Below are 23,360 nucleotides of genomic sequence, written 5' to 3' on the forward strand. Positions count from 1 at the left end.
ATGCCCACAACTTTGCTTGAGAATTCAATCTGCAGTGTGGGACCAGAAGGTAATGAAATGAGCATGGGTAGCTGATCTAATTTTGGGCCAAGCCAGAGAAGTTTTGTTTTGGACTCGTTCAGCTTCATTTGTACAGTGAGGGCCCAGGATTGGAGTTTCGTTATGCATGCTATTATTATATTACATTACATTAGGGATTTCTATTCCGCCATTACCTTGCGGTTCAAGGCGGATTACAAAAGGTTAATTTAAAAATACAGAGTTACAATGATTGGCTAGAGAGGTAAGTTGTAGATTTTATAAACATTAACGGGTTGTTGAGGGTGAGGTGGTTTGTAAGAGAATTAATAGTTGGTCATAGTGGAGGTTCTTTTGTTGTTGTTAGTGCAGTAATGGGTAGATCAGATGTCGGTTTTAGAGTTACTAAGAGGTCGTGATGTTATTGCTGCTTCAGGAATTTCTTGAAAAGTGTGGTTTTTATTTCTTTTCTGAACGTCCTATAGTCTGGGGTGGTCATCAGAAGGTTGGAGATCTGGTTGTCCAGCCTTGCGGCTTGAGTGGCTAGGAGGCCGTCGTGTAGTTTTGTTCTTTTTACTTCCTTGATTGGGGGGGGTATGAATGGGGAGTGTGTTTTTCTGTGTCTGGTAGTGGGTGCTTGGATGAGGCGATTATTCAAGTATGATGGGCTGTCTCCGTGTAGGGTTTTAAATAGTATGCAGTAGAATTTGAATTGGATTCTTTCTTGGATTGGAAGCCAATGTGAGTTGATGAAGGCTTCAGTGATGTGGTCATGTTTTCTCAATGAGTAGATGAGTCTCAAAGCTGTATTTTGGATTGTTTGGAGTTGTTTAATCGTGGTTACAGGGCAAGGAAGGAAGAGGATGTTGCAGTAGTCCAATATACCTAGTATTAGGGATTGTACTATAAGTTGGAATTGTGTTCTTTCAAAGAATTTTCGGACTTGTCTCAGATTTCTCATGACTGCGAATGATTTCTGAATTGTTTTATTTATTTGCGGTTGCATAGTGCAGCATCTGTCTATGGTCATGCCAAGTAGTTTTATGGTGGTTTGGATTGGATATTTGATTGCGTTTATTTATAAGTTGGTTGTGGTTTGGACCTTGTCATTTTCGAGAAGGATGAATTTGGTTTTGTCTTGGTTGAGTTTAAGTTTGTGATTTTTCATCCAGGTTGTGACTGTTTCAAGTGTTTGGTGAAGTTTGTCTGTCATGGTAGGTTTAGAATGATCATATGGGATGAGGATGGTGATGTCATCAGCATAACTATAGGTGGTTATGCCCAGATTGTCCAGATGCGTTCCTAGAGAAGCAGTGTAGAGATTGAAGAGGGTAGGGGATAGTGGAGATCCTTGTGGTACGCCGCAGGGGTTTGACCAGGATTCTGACTTTTCTTTGTTTGATTTTACACTGTAGGTTCTGAGTTTTAGGAATCCTTCAAACCATGAGTATACTTTATCTGAGATGCCTATTGCGTCTAAGATCTGTAGAAGGATGTTGTGATCCACTAAGTCGAATGCTGCAGTTAGGTCCAGTTGTATGAGAAGCATTTTTTTCCCTGTACTAAGGTGTTGTCTGACGGTATCCATAAGGGAGCCTAGTAGTGTCTCTGTACTGAAGTTTGTTCTGAAGCCTGATTGCATGGGGTGGAGTAGGTTGTGGTCATCTATGTAATTGGAGAGGAGTTTGGCTACTAGGCCTTCTATAATTTTGACATATAGCGGAATTGAGGCTATAGGTCTAAAGTTAGATGGGTGGTTTTGTGGTGCTTTTGGGTCTTTTTGGATTGGGGTGATGACGATTTCGCTGAGGTCAGCAGGGAATGTGCCTTCTGTGAGCGTGAATTGAATCCATTGTAGAATTATGGTGCGGAATTTTACACTAGAGGTGGTAAGGAGATATGAGGGGCAATGGTTGAGGTCACAGGAGGCATGGCTGTATTTTTTGTAGAATTTGTTGAATTCTGACCATTGTATGTTGGGGAATTGAGTCCAAATTCTGTCTGCTGCGGTTGCCTCTTTTCCTGTAGGGTGGATTGTGATTGAGTTTTGATGGGATGGGTTAAGGATGAGAGTGGCTCTGGTGTTGGTAATTTTGTTCTTGAAGTGTTCTGCTAAGAGGGTGGGTGATGGTGGAGGGGTGTTCGTGGTGGTAGTGTATGGTTTGGTGTCTGTTAATTCTTTCAGGATTTGGAATATTTTTTTGGAATCTTGGGTTTCCGTGCCTATGAGATTAGTATAGTAGCTTTTCCTCTTATCCCTTAGTAGATTTTTGTATTGTTTGTTGATTTTTTTCCAGTCGGTTTTTGTTTGATCTTGGTTCTTTTTTCTCCATTTTCTTTCTAATCTTTTACACTGTCTTTTGAGTTGGAGTAGTTCATTATCAAACCATTGGTCTGATTTCCTGCTGGTTCTGGTTTTGGTTTGTAGGGGGGCCAGATCATCAAGGATGTTAGTGGATACCTTTTTCCAGTGGGAGATGAAGTTTTTTGGGTCGCAGTTTTGGATAGTTTCGTCTACATTTGACCAAAAAATGGTTGGATCGATATGTTTGCGTGTGGTATATGTGGTTTTTTTTGATTGAGGTGTGTGTTTGGTCTTAGTCCAATTGATGTTGAAGTTGTATGTGTAGTGGTCTGACCATAGGGATGGGGACCATGTTCCGTTAGTAGTTTGGATTGCTGGATTGGATGGTTGGAGAGACATGAATGCAGCAATGTCCAGTTGATGACCTTTTTCATGGGTGGTTTGTGGGTTTAGGATCTGGAAGGATAAGGCTTTGAGGAAGGATAGACAGTTATTTGCTGGTGTGGAGGTTGTGTCTTCTAGGTGTAGGTTTAGGTCTCCTAGGATGAGGTTATATTCTGCTGTTAATGAGTTTTGGTAGATGAAGTTTTCAAATTCAGGTCTCACTGTGGTCCAGTTTCCTGGTGTTATGTAGCAGAGTAAGCAGTTTAGTGAGTTTTTTAGTGTTGGGTTTGTGAGTTGACACGCTAGGAAATCCATTTGCGGAGTGGATGTTTTTTCAAGTATGTTTAGAGTTAGGGAGTTCTTGATTATTATTGCTAGTCCTCCTCCTCTTTTTTTTTCTCTGCAGGTTACTGTTATTTTGTATCCCGGCGGACATACTTCTTTTATTCTAGGGTCTGTGTCTGAGGTTAACCAGGTTTCAGTGAGGAATAGGCAGTCAAGTTTTTCTGTTTTTATCCAATTTTTTATGTTTTCTGTTTTGGGTCCTAGTGCTCTGATGTTAACATAGGCACATGTAAGGGAGGTTGTGTCGGTCTGGGGAATGTAAGTTGTTTCCGGGTATATGAGTGTTGAGGGAGTTGGATAGGATTTTGTTTTCGGGAGTGTTGATCTTCTTCTCCAGGTAACAGTGATGGATTGTTGAGTGCTGGTGTGGTGGTTCGAGTTTCTTGATGTGAGTATTCTTCTGTTGGGAAGTTGGAAGTTGGTTGTACTGGAGGATGTGGTTGTGGTGGGTAAGTTGTTTGCTGCTGCTTTCCAACTAGAAATGAGGAGGATTATCAAAAGGGTGGCTAGTGTGTGTGTATGCAGGGAGAGCTTCATTTTTGATGTCTGGTTCGGAGTGTTAGGTAGAAGGAATGGTTCTCCCTTAGAGTCCCGGCTGGATCGGGAGTGGCTGGTTTTTTCGTGCTGGGAGGAGGGGGAGGAGCGGGGATCTCTCGCTCCTTACCTTATATTGGAAGTCGGCAGGAGGTCCTGTGGAGTGGTCTTTGGGGCGTAGGTGTTCCCGGTTCCAAGGCAGGCGCCTTTGTCGTGCGCCTTCGTCAGCACGTCGAACGGCGGCGCGCCATTGGTGCTGTGTCTTTTAAATGAATTTGTCCTCCTGCGGGATCGGGGGGGCGGAGCAGGGCTCCCACGCCGGCCCGGTCGAGCTGGTTGGTGAGGTGCTGTGTGCTGGATCAATTAAATTAAATGGTGTCCTCCTGCGGGATCGGGGGGGCGAAGCAGGGCTCCCACGCCGGCCCGGTCGAGCTGGTTGGAGAGGTGCTGTGTGCTGGATCAATTAAATTAAATGGTGTCCTCCTGCGGGATCGGGGGGGCGGAGCAGGGCTCCCACGCCGACCCGGTCGAGCTGGTTGGTGAGGTGCTGTGTGCTGGATCAGTTAAATTAAATGGTGTCCTCCTGCGGGATCGGGGGGGCGGAGCAGGGCTCCCACGCCGGCCCGGTCGAGCTGGTTGGTGAGGTGCTGTGAGCTGGATCAGTTAAATTAAATGGTGTCCTCCTGCGGGATCGGGGGGGCGGAGCAGGGCTCCCACGCCGGCCCGGTCGAGCTGGTTGGTGAGGTGCTGTGCGCTGGATCAATTAAATTAAATGGTGTCCTCCTGCGGGATCGGGGGGGCGGAGCAGGGCTCCCACGCCGGCCCGGTCGAGCTGGTTGGTGAGGTGCTGTGTGCTGGATCAATTAAATTAAATGGTGTCCTCCTGCGGGATCGGGAGGGCCCGAGGCCTTTAGAGTGTCTGAAGCAGCTCCCGGTGGCAGAGGAGCTGCTTTTGAGCAAGTAGTGGTGTCGCTGTGGTTTCGGGGGGCGGAGCAGGGCTCCCACGCGGCCCGAGGTCGCCTGTGTAGATGAAGCAGCTCCCGGTGGCAGAGGAGCTGCTTTTGAACAAGTAGTGGTGTCGTTGTGGTTTTGGGGGGCGGAGCAGGGCTCCCACGCGGCCCGAGGTCGCCTGTGTAGATGAAGCAGCTCCCGGTGGCAGAGGAGCTGCTTTTGAACAAGTAGTGGTGTCGCTGTGGTTTCGGGGGGCGGAGCAGGGCTCCCACGCGGCCCGAGGTCGCCTGTGTAGATGAAGCAGCTCCCGGTGGCAGAGGAGCTGCTTTTGAACAAGTAGTGGTGTCGCTGTGGTTTCGGGGGGCGGAGCAGGGCTCCCACGCGGCCCGAGGTCGCCTGTGTAGATGAAGCAGCTTGAGAATTCAATCTGCAGTGTGGGACCAGAAGGTAATGAAATGAGCATGGGTAGCTGATCTAATTTTGGGCCAAGCCAGAGAAGTTTTGTTTTGGACTCGTTCAGCTTCATTTGTACAGTGAGGGCCCAGGATTGGAGTTTCGTTATGCATGCTATTATTATATTCTCAGTGAGGTTAGTAAGGTTCGAATCTATCTCAAGAAGGACAAGGATGTCATCTGCGTATGTATATAATGTTTCAAAGGGAGATAGATGGAAGAGTTTCAGAGAAGACATATAGATGTTGAAAAGAATAGGGGACAGAGGTGATCTCTGTGGGACTCCTCATAACGGTTTCCAAGGAGAAGACATGGTGCCATTCATTTTAATAGTGTAAGAGCGGGATCGCAAGAATTTCGAGAACCAGTCTAAGACTGTGGAGTCAATGCCTATCTCAGAAAGATGGTAAATTAGAATATCGTGGTGCACAACATCAAAGAGCGCAGATAGATTGAACTGTAATAGGACAGCAAACTTGTTACAAGATTGTAGTTGTTGAGCCTTTGAAATTAATGAGGTCAGTAGGGATTCGGTGCTGAAATTGCCATATTGGCAAGGTAATGTAATGTAATGTAAGAGAATGGAGAATCTCTCTAAATAAGATGAGAGCTGAGTAGATATGATAGCCTCCAGCATTTTGGTCAGGAGAGGAATATTTGCTATAGGACGATAGCTAGATGGTGAGGATGGGTCTAGGTCGGCTTTTTTCGGTAATGGGGTCAGGGAATTGTGACCCATTTCTGCGGGAAAAAGGCCTGATAGTAAGGCAGAGTTTATGAGTCTGGTGAGAGATGAAATGGCCTGCATGGGAATTTTCTCGTATAGGGCACATTTGCAGGATCTTAATTTGTGGCACAGTTTAGAAACCTGGGCTTCGGATACCTGCTCAAAGACTGTCCAGGATCTGTCTACTGGGATAGGGTTAGTGTCGCAGGGCACCAGAGAGTTGTAACTGACTGCTGATGGAAAAGAGCTTCTTATAGTGGTAACTTTTTCAGTGAAGAATTTTGCTAGGTCGTCTGCTGCTGGAGAGGAGGGGAGCGTAGAGGAGTCATTTTTAGAGGTTAAAGAGCGCCAGACTTTAAACAATGTACTGCTCTGGTTATTGGATCTGGTGATTTTTATCACCGTAGATATTCTTCCTTGCTTTTTTTAGTACTGTATTGTTGAACTTAATACTGTCCTTCCAGGACTGTCTATCCGCAGGGGATTTTGATTTTTTCCATTTACGCTCCAGTACTCGGCATTTCTGCTTCAGTTCTCTGTGGTACGGAAGATACTAGGGGGTAGAGGAGCCAGAGAGCAGAAGGTAGCAAAGGAAATAGTCCCTGCTCAAATGAGTTCCAAATCTAATCAATCAAGACAGACAAACAGGATGCCAGTGTAGGGGTCACAGTTAGTGGGGTATGGTTAAACTGCTGGCTAGGGTGATGAGCAGAAGGAGAGGGTTATGCATTGAAGGCAATTTCAAAAAGGAGAGCTTTCAGTCTATTTTTGAACAATGGAAGGCGCGTGATGCTTGGACTCAGGTAGTCTATTCCATACATACGGGGCAGCAAGGTGAAAGGAACAAAGTCTGAAATTGGCAGTAGAGGAGAAAGGTTCAGATAAAAGTAATTTATTTGAGGAACACTTTTCTTAGGGAGGCATATAATGAGAGAGAAGAGAGAGGAGAGATACTGAGGGGCTGCACCTGCACCCCCAACCAGCTTCACAGTCATGCTCTGCCTACAGCCTTGTGGGCCCCTCCATGTACAATCCAAATATTTGGGGTCAGCCCCATGCTTGCCCCAAAGTACCCATGCCTGGTGCATCAGCAATGATATGCAAATGAAAGCAAACAACTCAGCAATAGCTCAGTAGGATCGGGATCCATAGGATGGTCACTTCTGTTTTATACCAAAATCAACAATTTTCAATTATCTTTTCAGCCAACACCTTTGTTAAATAATATGAATGCACTACCTTTATCTGTGCTTTATTTTAATTGTGTTAATTAATATTTTTTTCTGATGTATTATATAACTGTTATTGTATAGGACGATTGTTGGTGCCTATATGTATAATGTAATCCGCTATGATTTGATTGTACTGTATCTTTAAGTATTATATAATAAAAAATGTATTGAACTATAAAAAAAACCCAAACAGCTAACACCTTTGTTAAATAATATGAATGCAGAACTTCAACATATCCTGGTGGGTTTCATTTGCAAAATTAATATATGCAGCACAGGTCTCAGCCAATTTTTATAGGCAAAATGTCCTGTGGTCATTTATGCAGCAATTTGAATCTCAGTCTGTTAAAGCTCTGCTCCTGTCCTGTGGATAGGATCTATTTCATCTTGATAAAATTAGACCATAGTTTTCTTTCTTTCCTCCTCTAATACAAAAGTAAGATTGCTTTGCTAATTTTTTCTCTTTCACAGTACCAACAAACACTGACAAGAAACATCAAAGCTTTGGCAGCGAGGAGGGTGCCAAGTCCATTAAAAAGGCAGCAGTATTCAGAGCAAAACAGAGACATAGGAATACAGGAGAATGAGGGAAAGAGCAAATATGGAAGGGACAGAAAAGGAGAAGATCAAAGCTCTGAATGAAGAGGAAAAAAGAGAAGTCAGAAAAAAGCCAGAAGGGTGAAAAGAAAAAATAATAATAAGGATATCAATCACATAAATATAGACCAGGGTTGCTCAGACTAACAACAATTCTTTAATATAGTCACTAACATTTATGCACCAATTATACATGTAAACATGTAGAATAATGGCATTTATGTATATATGTTTGCATATATACACATAACTATCAAAATTCTGCCTAAGCACTATTCATTAAATAACCACTTAACTTATATAGGGCCCTTGTACAAAAGCTTAGCATGTGCTAACAGAATTAGCATATACCAAGGGCTCCTTTTACTAAGCTGTGGTGGCGTTTTTAGCGCGCGCTGCAGATTAGCGCGCGCTATCCACGCGCTACGCACCAAAAACTAACGCCAGCTCAACGGTGGCATTAGCAGCTAAAACCGCTAGCACAGCTTAGTAAAAGGAGCCCTAAATGCTAAGAACCCCATTTTATACTTATGGGCTTCTTAACATTTAGTGTGCGCTAATTCCATTAGCATGCGCTAAGCTTTAGTAAACAAATCCCATAGTGATTATTTGCAAGGAGCTGTGCACATGGGTGGCACTTTGAAAAAGCATGGGCAGGCTCCAAACGTATGCATGTAACTTAAAGAAATATTATAAAGCTGTACAGGTATCTGCAACATTTAAGTTCTAATATTCCAGCTCTATGGCTGTTGTAATTGTTCGTGCCTAAATGTTAAGCGTGTTTATAGCTGGTTAGGCTTATATTCTATAAAGGAAAGTGGGCACTTATGCTGCCTTATAGAATAGGCTCCTACCAGGTACCCAGTTATAGAACTGTCCTCTTGGTGTCAATGCTTTGCAACACCTAGTCCCTTCCCAGTGCGTTTCCTGGAGGTATCCAACAAGGCGGTGAATGAAAGTTTGGGAATAAAGGAGGACGACAAGATGGTAAGGGAAGATTGATTTATAGAGAGAAAGAAATGTATCACACATCCATGTACTGAATATTGTAACAGAGAGCAACTCACGGTGAATTTACGCTGGAGATGGACGAGCTGCGAGACACGGCACTTCGAGTTTGCTTTACAAAACTGCACAGACAAAAGAACAAAAAGTCAGAAAAAAGTATACAGTAAAACCTTGGATTGCAAGTAACTTGGTTTGCAAGTGTTTTGCAAGACAAGCAAAACATTTGATTAAATTTTAACTTGATATACAAGCAATGTCTTGCAATACAAGTACATACAGTATACACACATCACAACTGAGCCGATGGTTCTTGCAGTAACTGTTCTAAATGAGTGAGGTCTTGCAATACAAGTACGTATAGTATTTATATTAAAGTTTTTGGGTTGTGGAACGAATCGTCTTGCGTTTCCATTATTTCCTATGGGGAAATTTGCTTTGATATATGAGTGCTTTGGATTACAAGCATGGTTCTGGAACGAATTATGCTCGCAAACCAAGGTTTTACTGTATATAAGATTCTTAAAAAAAAAAAAAAAAAAAAGACATCTGAATGTGAGTTTGCAACCAAGAGTTGTGTTGTGCTGGTGAGACATGTTTACATCACGCATCCTCGAACCCTGAGGAAGGTTTCAGGGGCTACAGCAGGGGTCCCCAAAGCCGCAATCCAGTCGGGTTTTCAGGATTTCCTCAATGAATATGCATGAGATCTATGTGCATGCACTGCTTTCAATGCATATTCATTGGGGAAATCCTGAAAACCCGACTGGATTCCGGCCCTCAAGGAGGGACTTTGGGGACCCCTGGGCTACAGCAACAGGACAGCAATAAGGAACTTTTTTTATTATATTGACCCCCCCAAATAAAATAACATAACAAGCCTGAACAACATTTAACTGAAACATATTCTTTAAAATTTGATAAGAATCACCAGCAGGAATGTTTTTGTTCAGATGAACACCATGAAAGTGTATAATATAAAGTCATAAATTGTTTCAAACATGGAGTCAGCAGTGAACAACTGGAGAAATCCTCATGTCTGCCACAACTGACATGAGAAACCAGCTCCATTGAAGCAGGGGACCACTACTGTAAGTTCTCACCTTTCAGTCATCACAAACCTGGGCACCAATTGTAAATTTCTGGAATATTTAACAGTCTCAATTACCTGCCTAACATATTTCTATACCACAAATCTATGTACTGTTTTCTAAAGGATGGGAATATCCTTCAACAGATTTTACATATTTTAAAATATACTATAGACAACCTCTATAAACCATAAGGACCTGTCTAGCTCTCTGTGCCGCATCTGTGAAAGGAATTAAGTGTGTGTCACAGAGCAGTGTTTTTATTGCTGAGAGTGATCAAACTATTGACTCCTGGATCTGTGTCTTTGAGTGATAGCTAGCCATGCCTAGAAAACAGCATTTATGAAATTTTAAGCACATATCAAATTACAGGATAAATTATGGGACAGCCATCCGCAACTCAATCCTTGGGGCATACTTAGTCCTATCCAGTTTTCAGGATATATCCATAATGAATATTTATGAGTTAGATCTGCATGCTAGTGCTGCCTGATTTCTGATTCGAATTGATTCACCGATTCACTTCGGGTGAATCGATTTGAATTGATTTCTTTCTTTCTTTTTTTTTTTTTTTTAAATCAGCCTTCTGATTCGGTACCCTCCTTCCCGTGCCTTAATTTAATTTTGCCTCAGTCCCCCCTTTTGCACTGCCTACAGTTCAGCTGATAGTTTTGGCACAGTCCCTTCACACAGCTCATCACATGGTATTGTTCTCCTCCAATCATGTGCCTCCACGTCACATTCCCATAGCATATCCTTGCTTTCTGTTTCCCGCAGCGTCTTTTTACACTGCATATCTTGTGCCTTTTTGCGGCTTTATTTGGTTAAGTCTTATTTATTTATTCACTTTTTAGTTGGTCTATATCTTCTCTTGTTTGGATCATTTCTAGCATATCAGTGCTAACACTACTTTGTTTTACATTTATATTTATTGTTGGATTTCCTGCACGGTCTTTATTATCTTTCTAGCCTCTTGCGTGCATGCTGCGTCTTGCTTCCTTTCACATATCCGCCGTTGTCAGTACGTATCCTCATACTGTTTGTTAGGAGCGGCTTGTCACTTGAGTTCCTGTACACACGTTTGTGCTTTTACTCTTTTGTGGCAGTGCCCTATATTATCATGTTTCCTGTGCTCAAATTCTGTGCTACTTGGTGGCCAGATTAGGTTTAGACTATTCTTATTTAGGTTTCATTTCACTCACATTGCTCTAGCACAGTGGTCTCAAACTCGCGGCCCGCCAGGTACTATTTTGATGCCCTCGGTATGTTTATCATAATCACAAAAGTAAAATAAAACAGTTTCTTGATCATATGTATCTTTAGCTATAAATGATAATATTATTAAGACTTAGCCAAAAGGAAAGATTTATAAACTATAAAGTTTTACCTCATGCAGAATTGTCATTTCTTTAATAAGACATTAACTATTTTTTCTGAGGCCCTCCAAATACCTACAAATCCAAAATGTGGCCCTGCAAAGGGTTTGAGTTTGAAACCACTGCTCTAGCACATTAGTGCTTGTATTACACTATATTCACAGGTTGATCTCTGCACGTCCCTCCATGAACTTTTAGGGCTCCCTTTACTAAGTTGCATTAGGGCATTAATGCGCAGAATAGCGTGCGCTAGACGTTAATGCCAGCATTGAGCTGGAGTTAGTTCTAGCCACGTAGTGCGGGGTTAGCGTGCGCTAATCTGCTGTGTGCACTAAAAACGCTAACTCACCTTAGTAAAAGGAGCCCTTAGTTTCTTTGCTGTCGTGTTTTTGACCCTTTTTAATTAATTCTCTCTTTACATATTAGTATTCATTACTATTATTTTTCCATACAACTCATGAGCGTATTGTTCTGCAAACATGTTTTTTAATAAGATTTTATTTTATATTTTATCCTATATTAGTACTATTGTTTTAAGCCATGCTACACTGTATACTATAATTACATTTTAATGTCATGGTATTTTATTTTTTAGTCATGATTGATTTTCCATTTATCCGGTTTATATTGGGTCCATTTTGGTAATCTCTTGTGCCTGAGGCTCCTCCTTTTATCACTTTGTGGTTGAACGTGTCTCAGCCCTTTTTTTGCTCCACTTTTTTAAGTCACCATTTTCTCACCTAAATTTTACTTTTATTACACCATATATCCGTCTCTTTTTTTTACTTTTTATTTATTTTTTTACTTTTGTTTCCCTTTTTGATGTTATGCAATCTTATACTTTTTTGGTGTTTTTAGTTTATTAGCTTTCTAAAGGCTAACCTAGCCTTTGAGGTTATCCAACATTTGTAAGATCACGTTATTATTTCAGTAGGTTCATTTTATCTTGTCTAATTCATAACATAACATAACTTTATTTTTCTATACCGCCTTAATCAAAAGAATTCTAGGTGGTTTCCACAAAAGAGAAAAACTGGACAATCAGTGAAATACAAAATAGTAAAAAAATGAATACAGCTTGTTGTATAGAATGAGATTAGTAATGTTTAAAAAGTAAAGATAAAAGCACAGATTAAGAAATGAATTTATCAAATGTCTTGATTTCTTTTCTAAAAGCGCCATAAAATCCTGCATGATTAGCAATCTTTTACCGTGATATATCACACACACATTCTTGTGCTATCTTTGTGATTACAGTATGTCAGATTTGAAATGTGTATCCTGCCAAAGCTGGTGTTACACCACAAATGTGAGCTAGGATTTAACAGAGAGGAAAAATATTTTTTGTTTATTTTGTTTACACCACAGCACCAGTGTGGGTAGGATAGGGCAAAGGGGGTGAAGAGGCTATAAAAGGAGTGAAGAGGCTCTAAAATAAACCCATCAGGATGTTTGAAAAAAAAAAAAAAAACCCAAAAACAAACAAACACCCAATTGGGCAGGAAAATCGAATCGAAAATAGATTCAATAGGCTGAATCGAATCAATTTTTTTCCCTAAATCAGGCAGCACTACTGCATGCAACCAAGGCAATGCATGCAAATCTATCTCATGCATATTCATTGTTGATATCCTGGAAACCTGAGGGGACTAGATATGCCCTGAGGACAAGGTTGAAAATGGCTGCTTTGGGGGAATGTATAATTCATTATGAAAATTCCCCTTCCTGTATGGTTATACAAAGGAAATGCTATGCATCACTTTCAGCTTATAGCTGGAAACTGCTGTCTAGGGTTGGATTTAAAACGTGGGGGCCCATTATACTGAATAATCAGATGGTCCTGTATGCAGCAATGAGGAAGCTCTTCCTCCTTAAAGAGAATATCTTATTGTTGGGGATCACCATTCCCCAAACACTTTACTCTCCCTGTGCTGTATCTCACTTACCTCAGGAGACTGTCATTAGGTATAGGCAGCAGAAGCAGCATGGGGAAGCTGTAAGCTAGTGTGCATTAGTGCTGCCCAATTCAAGAAAAAAATTTCTATTTGATTCAGCTTATTGAATTGATTTTTCGATTTTCCTGCCCAATTGGGTGATTTTTTCAAACATACTGGTGGGTTTATTTTATAGCCTCTTCACCCCCTTTGCCCTCTCCCACCCACACTGACGCTGTGGTATAAACAAAATAAACAAGCAAAAAAGACTTTTCCTCTCTCTGTTAAATCCAAGCTCACATTCGAGGTCTAAAACCACCTATGGCAGGATACACATTTCAAATCTGACATATTGTAATCACAAAATAAAAAATAAAATTATTTTTTCTACCTTTTGTTGTCTGGTCATTATTCAAATCTTGTTGGGCCCATGCTCTCTGGTTGTCTTCTGACAACTTGTTTGCCAGGGTCTCCTTTCTTCTTTCTCTGTGCTAACCATCCATCTTCCATCTCTGTCCTCCCCCTCCGTTTCCCTTCCTTCCCCTAGAAGTCTGGCATCTTTCCTTTTTTTCATCTCCATCCCCAGATCCACATATTTTCAACTACCCATTCATCCAGCATCTCTCTCCTTCCCCACCACCACGGGGTCCACCATCTCTCCCTTTCTCTTCCCAACTACCCTCCTATCCAGCATCTCTATCCCCTCCTCCACACCATCCCTTGTGGACAACTTCTTTCCCTTTCTGTTCCTTCCCTCCCTAAATCCCATTGTCCACCATCTCTCTCCCTCTCCTCTGTTTTTAGACCCATTATTTCTTCCCCCCCAAAGTCCAGCATATGCATGTCTCTTTGAACTCCCTCCCTCCGTGTACTTTTACACCAGGGCTCCCCTCCCCCGAAGGCCTGTCCCCCCTGAAGGCCTGCACCATCCCCCCTAAAGGCCTGTCCCCCCCTAAAGGCCTGTACCACCACCCCTGAAGGCCTGTTCCCCCCTTGAAGGCCTGTACCACCACCCCTGAAGGCCTGTCCCCCCTTGAAGGCCTGCACCAACCTCCCTGAAGGCCTGTACCACCACCCCTGGACCGCAACATCCCCCAAAGGACTGCATCCCCCCAAAGGCCTGTCCTGTTTCCCCCCCCCATCCACGGAAGGCCTGCGTGTTCTCCCCTGACCTCCCGTGCATCCATTTACCTAATTCCGGCAGTGGAGCAGCCTGAAGAGAGGATCACTAGTGCTAGCGATCTTTGCAGGTTGCCATAGGCCTTCGGAGTTGTCTTCCCTCTGCTGCAGTCCTGCCCCTCCTCTGATGTCAGAGGCAGGATCGCAGAAAGGAAAAAGCTCCGGAGGCCGTACAAAGATCGCTAGCACCGGCGATCCTCTCTGCAGACTGCTCCGCTGCTAGAATTGGGTAAATGAGCAGGAATCCAGGCAGGAAGCCGGACACCAGCACTTCCTGACTGACTCTTCCCCCCTCGCCCTCTAAACAGGAGCGGCAGCGGCCAGCCAGCAAGAGGCAGCGCTGCCGTTCCTGCTTTATGGGGCATGGGGGGAGGGTCAGTCACCGAATCGGGAGGCCAATTTTTTTTGGTTTTAAATCGATTCAAATTGATTCACCCGAAGTGAATCGGTGAATCGATTCAAATTGTGAATCGGGCAGCACTAGTGTGCATGCCCAATAGTCCTGCTATGATCCTTTCTGTTCTCCCATACTAGCTTCCTATTATCAGAGACATGAAAGGAGGACAGAATTATCTCATCCTGTCTTTTCTTCAAATTAATATTAGTGGTGACAGATCAGGTCTGAGGCGTGGCAACAGCAGCACCACCAATGCCAATGAAAATTTAATGATGGAGCCAAGTGCCTGCTTTGCCTCTGCCTACATATAGGCTTGCTGCTGACCCTTTAATAGAGAACAAGTTCCAGTGGCAATATTACACACACCTTAACCCTTTGCTATGTAATCACAGTGCCATTTCTTGAGGATAAGAGTTTTATTCTATTAAATCATCCAACTCGATCTCTCAGCAGCTTTCGACTTAGTAGACCATACCATTCTACTATAGATACTAGATACCATAGGAATATCAGGTAAAGTTCTCAGCTGGTTCCAAGGATTCTTTAAAACAAGATCATACAGAGTTAAATCAAAGGATTTTTTATCCTATCCTTGGACAAACCCCTGCGGAGTACTACAAGGCTCCCCTCTATCACCCATACTTTTCAACCTCTTCATAGCTTCCTTAGGCACAGCCCTAGACGCCCTAAATATAACATCTTTTAGCTACGCGGACGACATAACCATCCTCCTACCCTTCAACATCCAAGACCCAGTCTCCAACGAACGACTGAAATCAATACTGGAAACCGTAGAAAAATGGATGATGAACCATAAGCTGAAACTAAATAAGGAGAAAACCAAATTCCTACTACTAGAGAAGGAACAAAAACCATCCATAACAGATCTAGAAGTAAATACAACCAAATATCCAATACAGAGCATACTCAAAATTCTGGGAATTCAATTAGACAGATGCTGTACAATGCAAACCCAAATACACAAAATCATACAAAAAGCATTCTTCACCATGCGAAACCTAAGAAAAATAAGAAAATTCTTTACCAAAGAACACTACAAGATCATTGTACAATCCCTCATACTTAGCTCCTTAGACTACTGCAACAGCCTCTACCTACCATGCCCAAACAATATGATAAAACAACTACAGACTGTCCAGAACACAGCCATCAGACTCATCTACTCCCTTAGCAAATTTGACCACATCACCCCCGCCTATGTGGACTCACACTGGCTGCCGATAAAAGCAAGAACTCAATTCAAACTCTACTGCCTACTATACAAAATAACCCATGGAACTGCCCCCATTTACCTAAACAACCGCCTTTACCGCTACCAACCACCCAGATCAAGGAGAACTCATAACCTATTCACCTTCCCCCCTCTTAACGGTACCTGACGTAAGAAACTTTACGACAGCCTTCTATCGACACAGGCAGCGAAATTTGACCCCACCATCACCAATCTGATGATCAAAACAACAGACATCAAAGTATTTCGAAAAGAAATCAAAACATACTTATTCAAAAACACGTCCTTACTTACTAATCTCTCCCCAACTACACATGCTCTTCCCCCATTAACAACACATTATACAACTCCTCGAACCACACCTACCAAAAATATTCAGATCCCTACATAACCATCTACCATCTGTACCCAATACCTCTACTCCAGAAAAGTTAGATAACTTTCTTCTTTTACCCTAATACACTGTTATTCCCCTCTGTATCTTGTAATCACCTATGTAATTACCTATGTAATTGTACCGGAAAAATTCCCCACTGTATCCCTAAATTACCTTCAATGTTAGGTAATGCTCTTCTGTTACCCAAATTTATTGTTACTCCCCACAGTATCCTGTAACTACCTGAATCTGGCTATGTAATTCTATCAGAAAAATTCCAGATATCTCTAAATCTGTAACATTCTACCATAACATGTAATTTACTTGAATCGTTGTATATGTAATTCTCTCGGTAATGTCCAGATCTCTTCTAATTGTAATCCGCTTAGAACCGCAAGGCACAAGCGGAATAGAAATCACTAATGTAATGTAAACAAAATAGCCATGCATATGTACCATGGTGAGCAACAACTAAGAAGGAATTGGGGTGACTAGCAGAATTTACACTTTGGAGGGGGGGGGTGAGGGTCTTACATGGCTGCAGTAGTGCAAATCATGTCAGCATGCAGAAGGAAGAAGCCATACGCATCAGTATGCAGGACCCTAATATTTTGAGCCTCATGCTCTAAAGTCAGCCCTAGTAGGACCCACCATAAAATTCTGATAAATCCACAGGATTAACTAATCATCAAGTCCCTAGAAATCATTATTTTAACAATCTCTCTCCCTGGCACATTGCTTTCAAACTTAGACCTTGCAGTAACTAAAGCTCACATTTTTCAAAACAGTGCTGCCATAGCTAACTAGTTCTTATTGTATTTGATGATTAAGATTTGAACTTGTGGCCAATATGTAAATCTTCTGCAGATTATATTTGGGTACCAGCCAATCCACAGGTTCAGCATGAACATCACCACACACACAAAGGTTGAGATGGATCCAATTCCCACGACTGGCTTGTTTATCAGAAGGATGGAATCTCAGTTACTGTACCACAGCACCACCTATGGATGGGATTCCGGGTGCATACATACAGTACTAGGTTTCAAAGAAATTTGAAGCCTGTGGGCCGTTTGACACCTGCTACAAGAAACAATGGACATAAAGGAACAAAAATAAAACAAAAAACAACCCAAGGAGAAGCTGTGAATGTAGGTTCATGATGTCAAAGCTAAATTATAGCCTTTCCAAATGAGCTGAAAGCCAAAAGAAAGAGGAGAAAGCTAGAAAGCCAAAACTAAAATCATTTAGTTGTAAACTTAAAATTACAGATATTTGGAGGGGGTGGGGGGGAGAGGACTCCGATGGACAAATAGCACTATTTCTTCATCTGTATTGGCTGATTTCTGTTTTAATATCTGCTAATGTAGTCTCCAAAGTTCATATGGGGGTAACTTTATGGAACTTTTTGTAATTAAAAGTATTATACATGCAGAGACAAATGCTTATGAAACTGCCCAGCAGTACACATGCACAAGAATATACACTTTCAGAAAATAGCATTGAAATATGGGTGTCTTTTAAATATCCAAAGCTGATTCAGGCTGTGAACTTTTATCTTAAAACCTGTAATTATTCAACTTAAGGGATGTATCAATTTGAATTAAAGAGAGGAAAAGGGGGGGGGGGGGGGTGGAACCAAGATGGGACAGACGTGTTGTGAGAGGCTCCCCTTCCACTAGCGTTCTTTGCTTTTTCTTCGAGATTGACTTACCAGTTCTGCATTATAGGAAAGCCGAAGCGCAGGGGGAAACAGAGGAGCGATCTTCCGGCTTCCTCTGCCTCGTCGGTAACACGCCAGACAGCAATAACAGCCTTTGCTGTTCCCTTTGGTATGGGCGAATCCGTGCTCCGAGGGGGGCAGACCTCGGAGCTGGACAGTGACTTCTCGCTGAGCCCGCTGGGTCCTGCAATCCCTCCCCGTCCCGGGATGACGTCAGGCAGTCCCTCGGGTCAACGGGAGACATTGGGGAGTGAATCCCCGCTGGACCCGATGATGCTGCCTTTGACCCCGGAGGTGAATCAAGCTATGCCGGGTTACCAGCAAACGGCAGAGGGAGGAGGAGGCGTTCAGGGAGCAACGAGTGTGGGAAATGGAGTCTCTTCTCCACTTCAACCTCTGAAACCCCTGATTAAGCCGAAAGTGGTGGATATGGAGGCATTGTGGGGAGCCATGGAGAGCCTTCACCAGGTATGCTCCCAATTTATTTCCTCAACTCAACAAACTGCAGTTCAAATTAAAAACTGTGAAGGGAAAATTCAACAACAAGCAACTAGAATGGATAGTATTGAGAAGACAGTCTCTGAAATAAAACTTGTATCAAATTCACAAATGAAAGAAAAAAACCTAATGATCAGGAAAATTGAAAATTTAGAAAATGCAAATAGAAATTTGAATTTGAGATTTCTAAATTTTCCTGTATCCAGAATATTTTCACCGAGAGAACTTTTTCATTCTTTTTTGACTTCAATTTTAAAATTTTCAGAGACAAATATGCCACCATTGCAAAAACTTTACTATCTTAATATAATTGAAGAGGATAAGGACAAGTCAACTACTCATCCCGGAGAATTAGACCTCACTGGGATGTTAGAATCTTCACGGATTGAGATTTCAGCGAGAGCTACTCTGCTAGTGACTTTTGTTTTCTTACAAGATAAAGAAGCTCTTCTCCGCCTCTACTATAGAACTGAAAGTGTTGAATTTTACAATCACAAAATTGCAATTTTTCCTGATGTTTCAAAGTGGACGCAGCTTAGATGTAAAAAATTTCTGACATTTTGTCAGTCAGTTTTGGCTTTGGGAGCAACCTTTCAACTCAGGTTTCCTTGTAAATGTTGTATTACCTATCAAACAAATAAGTATATTTTTTATGATCCAGAACAATTGCAATTTTTCTTGGAAAGTAAGGCTGCCATTAAGGCTCCCGACCCCTCTATAATTTCAACTACATAGGCCCTAATGTAATTAACCAAAGAACCCTGTATATTTGAGGCATATGTAAATATGACCGAGTATAGTTTTTCTTTAATTCAACTACCCTTGATTGTGTATGGTTTCATTCTCCTCCAATGTGGACTATGATCATTGTACTGGAATTTAATGACTTGATAATAATTTCTTGAATGTATTTTAGTTGCCTGTATCAAAGTGTTCTTTTTTGATCTTTGATGTGAAAATGAATAAAATAGATTTAAACAAGAAAAGAGAGGAAAAGACTTCAAAAGCTCAGTAAAACAGAACTTTGAAGCTTACTAGAATTCATGTACTGTTTACATATAAAGAGCCATCATTAATCAGAAAACCTCTCCTTATTTTGAAAACATCCCTAGAAGAATGTATTTTTTGAAATATAAATTTGCTTCTGTTCACATAAATATTATTTTGTAAATTTACTACTTCATTCAAATTGTATCAAAATAGCACTCTCACGTTGTTGTACTTAATAAGAGTAATAATTTTTCTTGTTGTATTTCCAATAAATGTTCACCTTACTCTCCAATAAATCCACTCATTCAATATGACTGAAACAAATGAAAAAAAACTCCACTTAGCAGAGTACTGAAAGTTGGGTTGTTTACATAAAGAATGGATATTTTGCTCCTGAGGAAGCTTTTTTATACAGTGAAATGGGGAAGCTCCGAAGAGCATTGAGTGTATTATATTAGTGATACTGCAGAATGGGTTCTCCAGCATTTGAACTATTTATTTGGTGTCAGGTCAAAAGCGCGCCGGGACAAAGGCACGCCCAGACAATTGAGCGCAGTGCGCGCCGCCGCACCGTTCTAAATTACTGTTTTAAGCGCTCCGACGGGGGGGTGTGGGGGGGAACCCCCCACTTTACTTAATAGACGTCGCGCCGCGTTGTGGGGGTGTTGTGGGGGGTGTGGGGGGTTGTAACCCCCCACATTTTACTGAAAACTTCACTTTTTCCCTGTTTTTAGGGGAAAAGTTCAGTTTACAGTAAAATGTGGAGGGTTACAACCACCCAAACCTCCCACAACGCCGGCGCGATGTCTATTAAGTAAACTGGGGGGGTTTCCAACAAAACCCCCCGTCAGAGCCCCTAAAAACTGTAATTTAGAGCGGTGTGGCGGCGCGCGCTGCGCTCAATTTTCGGCACGCGCTTTTGTCTTTTGCGCCATTGTCTATGAACCATTTATTCAGATGCTGGAGAACCCATTGTCCGCAGCCAGAAAATAAGAAGCATTCTATTAAAACAGGGGTGCCCAATAGGTCGATCACGATCGACCGGTAGCTCGCCAAGGCAAGGTGAGTTGATCACCCAGGACTCACTTTGCCTTGGCGATCTATCGGGCCGATCAGTCTTCCTCTCCCCGACGTCAATTCTGCCGTCGGAGAGGAAGTTCGGGCCAGCCAATCGCTGCCTGGCTGGGTGGAACTTCCTCTCCAACGGCAGAATTGACGTCGGGGAGAGGAATGCTGGTCGGCCCAAAGCAGGGAGAGCATGGGGCGGCGTCGGCGGCGGCTTTGGGGCCTGTTATCCATTGGTGGCGTTTTGGATCCTGTTCCCCGATGGCAGCGGCAGTGGCAGTGGCTTGGGGAAGGGCAGGGAGAAAGAAAGAAAGGAGGCAGGCAGGGAGACAGAAGGAAAGAAGAGAAACAGAAAAAAAGAAAGGGGGCATGAAGAGAGAAAGAAAGAAAGGTCAGGGAGAGAGGAAGAAAAAGTTGGGGGAGGGAATGAGGTGTGGAGGAGAGAAAGCATATAGGCTGAAAGAAAGATTGGATGCACAGTCAGAAGAAGAAAGTGCAACCAGAGACTCATGAAATCACCAGACAAGGTAGGAAAAATGATTTTATTTTAAATTTAGTGATCAAAATGTGTCTGAATTTATATCTGCTGTCTATATTTTACAATATGGTCCCCTTTTACTAAACCGCAATAGTGGTTTTTAGTGCAGGGAGCCTATAAGCGTCGAGAGCAGCGCTGGGCATTCAGCACAGTTCCCTGCGCTAAAAACTGCTATTGTGGTTTAGTAAAAAGGAAGGGGGGTGGGTATTTGTCTATTTTTGTATGGTTGTTACTGAGGTGACAGTGCATAGAGTCATCTGCTTTGACCTCTTTGAAAAAACCCCGGAATAGGAATGATAATTAACAATTCTATACGTACAGTGTGCGTTGTGTTTTTTTATAATTTTATTGTTGGTAGATCATTTTGACTTGGTCATTTTAAAAGTAGCTCGCAAGTCAAAAAAGTGTGGGCACCCCTGTATTAAAAAAATTATGGCACCACAGCATTCTTAATGCTGGTAACGCTGGAAACGTCACTATGATGTCAAAAATCCAGCGACAGGGAACATGATTAGAAAAATATAAATCATCAGAAAACTAAGGCAAGAAAAAATTAATTTTATTTTCAGTTTAGTAACTGAAATATTTGAGTTTTGAGAATTTACATCTGCTGTCCATATTTTGTACTATACAGGTGGAAATATGAGACACATTTTATGCAATTAATCATGCAATTAAAAATGTAATCAATGTGCAGCCCTACTATTTAATATACCACCTTTCCTCAAGAGATAACAAGACAGTGAGCCTTGTATCTTTTGTAAATTTCATATTTGGGGATGGAGGGGGACAGCGACCACTGGAGATTAAAAAGGTAATTTTCCTTAATCTTTCCAGTTGACTACTCATGCCAAGTACCAGGTCTAAATAACCATGTCCATTTTTTGGACATAGGCAACACTTCTCATAAACATAAGAGTTTACTAGGACAGACCAAAGGACCATCAAGCCCAATATCTTGTTTCCAACAGTGGCCAACCTAGGTCACAAGTACCTGGCAAAGTCCCAAAGAGTAAAAAAGGTTTTATGCTGCTTATCCCAGGTATAAGCAGAGGATTTCCCAAAGTCCATCTTAATAATGGCTTATGAACTATTAGGAAAATATCCAAACCTTTTTTAAACCTTGCTAAGCTAACTGCTTTCACCACATTCTCTGACAACAAATTACAGAGTTTAATTACATGTTGTGTGAAGAAATATTTTCTCCAGTTTGTTTTAAATCTGCTACTTAGTAGCTTCATCATGTGATCCCTAGTCCTAGTATTTTTGAAAAGAGTAAACAAGCAATTTATATCTATCATTCCACTCCACTCAATATTTTATAGACCTCTATCATATCTCCCCTGAGCGATCTATTGTCTAGGCTTCAGAGTCCTAGCCTTTAGTCTTTCCTCATAGGGAAATCATCCTATCTCTTATCATTTTCTCCTTCAGAAGTCAAAATTGGACATCCATATCCATACTCCATGCCATAAGGATGTAATGCAGGTTTAAGATGTGGAGGGGCATAATCAAAAGAAACGTCTAAGTCTTATTTATACGTAGGGTGCTAGTCACCCAAAGTCGGCAGCGTAAAAATGTCCATTCTCGAAAAGTATGTCCAAAATATTTTTTTACGAAAATCGTCTACTTCTACGTCCAGCTGTTTGATCGTCCAGACTGCTAGTACGTCTATATTTATATCACATTCTCATCCAAAAAATCGTCCAAGTCCCAAACGCTTAGAACAAGATCTTTTGGACTTGGGAGGGGCCAGCAAAGTGATGGACTGGCCACTCAGACATGGCAACACAGCAATGGGGCACCTTACTGGGCACTGCTATGAACTTCACAAAAGGGTGCCAAATAAACATCTCACCAGAACTTCCATATAAGTAATGTTGAGACCCCCCAAACCCACCTGTCTACAACCCCAATAACCCTTATGGCTGCAGGTGACACCTACTGTATATGGCAATACAGAAGGGTTTTGGGTTTTTTTTGGGTGGACTCACATTTTCCACCATAAATGTAGAGGTTAAGAGTGGCTTATGGGCCTGAGTCCTTCTCTCTATGGTTCATTAACACCCCCCCCCCCCCCGACTACTTAAGCCACCTCTGTGAAGCTCTACTAGGCTTTCCTATGCCAGGTGCTGATGTTCTGGAGGCATGTTTGTACATTTTTATTCCGATTTTCATGGCAGTGTGAGTGGGTCAGTGATCACTGGGGGAGTGTATGGGGGGTCTGTGCTTTGTCCCTGCAGTGGTAATCTGGTCACTTTGGATACCTTTTGGGCACTTATACCTGGTTTTAGATAATCTAAGTCACAACGTATAAATTCCATCCAGGCAGCCTCATAAAACTTTCAATTATCCCTGCAGTACGACTAAGTCTAGGTCGGCCCATAGCC

General features: G+C 42.1%; 1 protein-coding gene across 5 annotated transcripts in view; it reads right to left on the reverse strand.

Annotated features, from left to right (window-relative positions):
* Window positions 1–23,360, reverse strand: part of CACNA1B (calcium voltage-gated channel subunit alpha1 B) — a 1,471,643-nt gene that overhangs the window by 479,343 nt on the left and 968,940 nt on the right. For all 5 annotated transcript variants that reach the window (XM_033960470.1, XM_033960471.1, XM_033960469.1 and 2 more), the window contains one exon: window positions 8,614–8,676. In XM_033960470.1, the coding sequence (XP_033816361.1) occupies window positions 8,614–8,676 (63 nt within the window). The remainder of the gene's footprint in view (window positions 1–8,613; window positions 8,677–23,360) is intronic.

This window comes from Geotrypetes seraphini, chromosome 10, assembly GCF_902459505.1.
Source record: "Geotrypetes seraphini chromosome 10, aGeoSer1.1, whole genome shotgun sequence".
Lineage (NCBI taxonomy): Eukaryota > Metazoa > Chordata > Amphibia > Gymnophiona > Dermophiidae > Geotrypetes > Geotrypetes seraphini.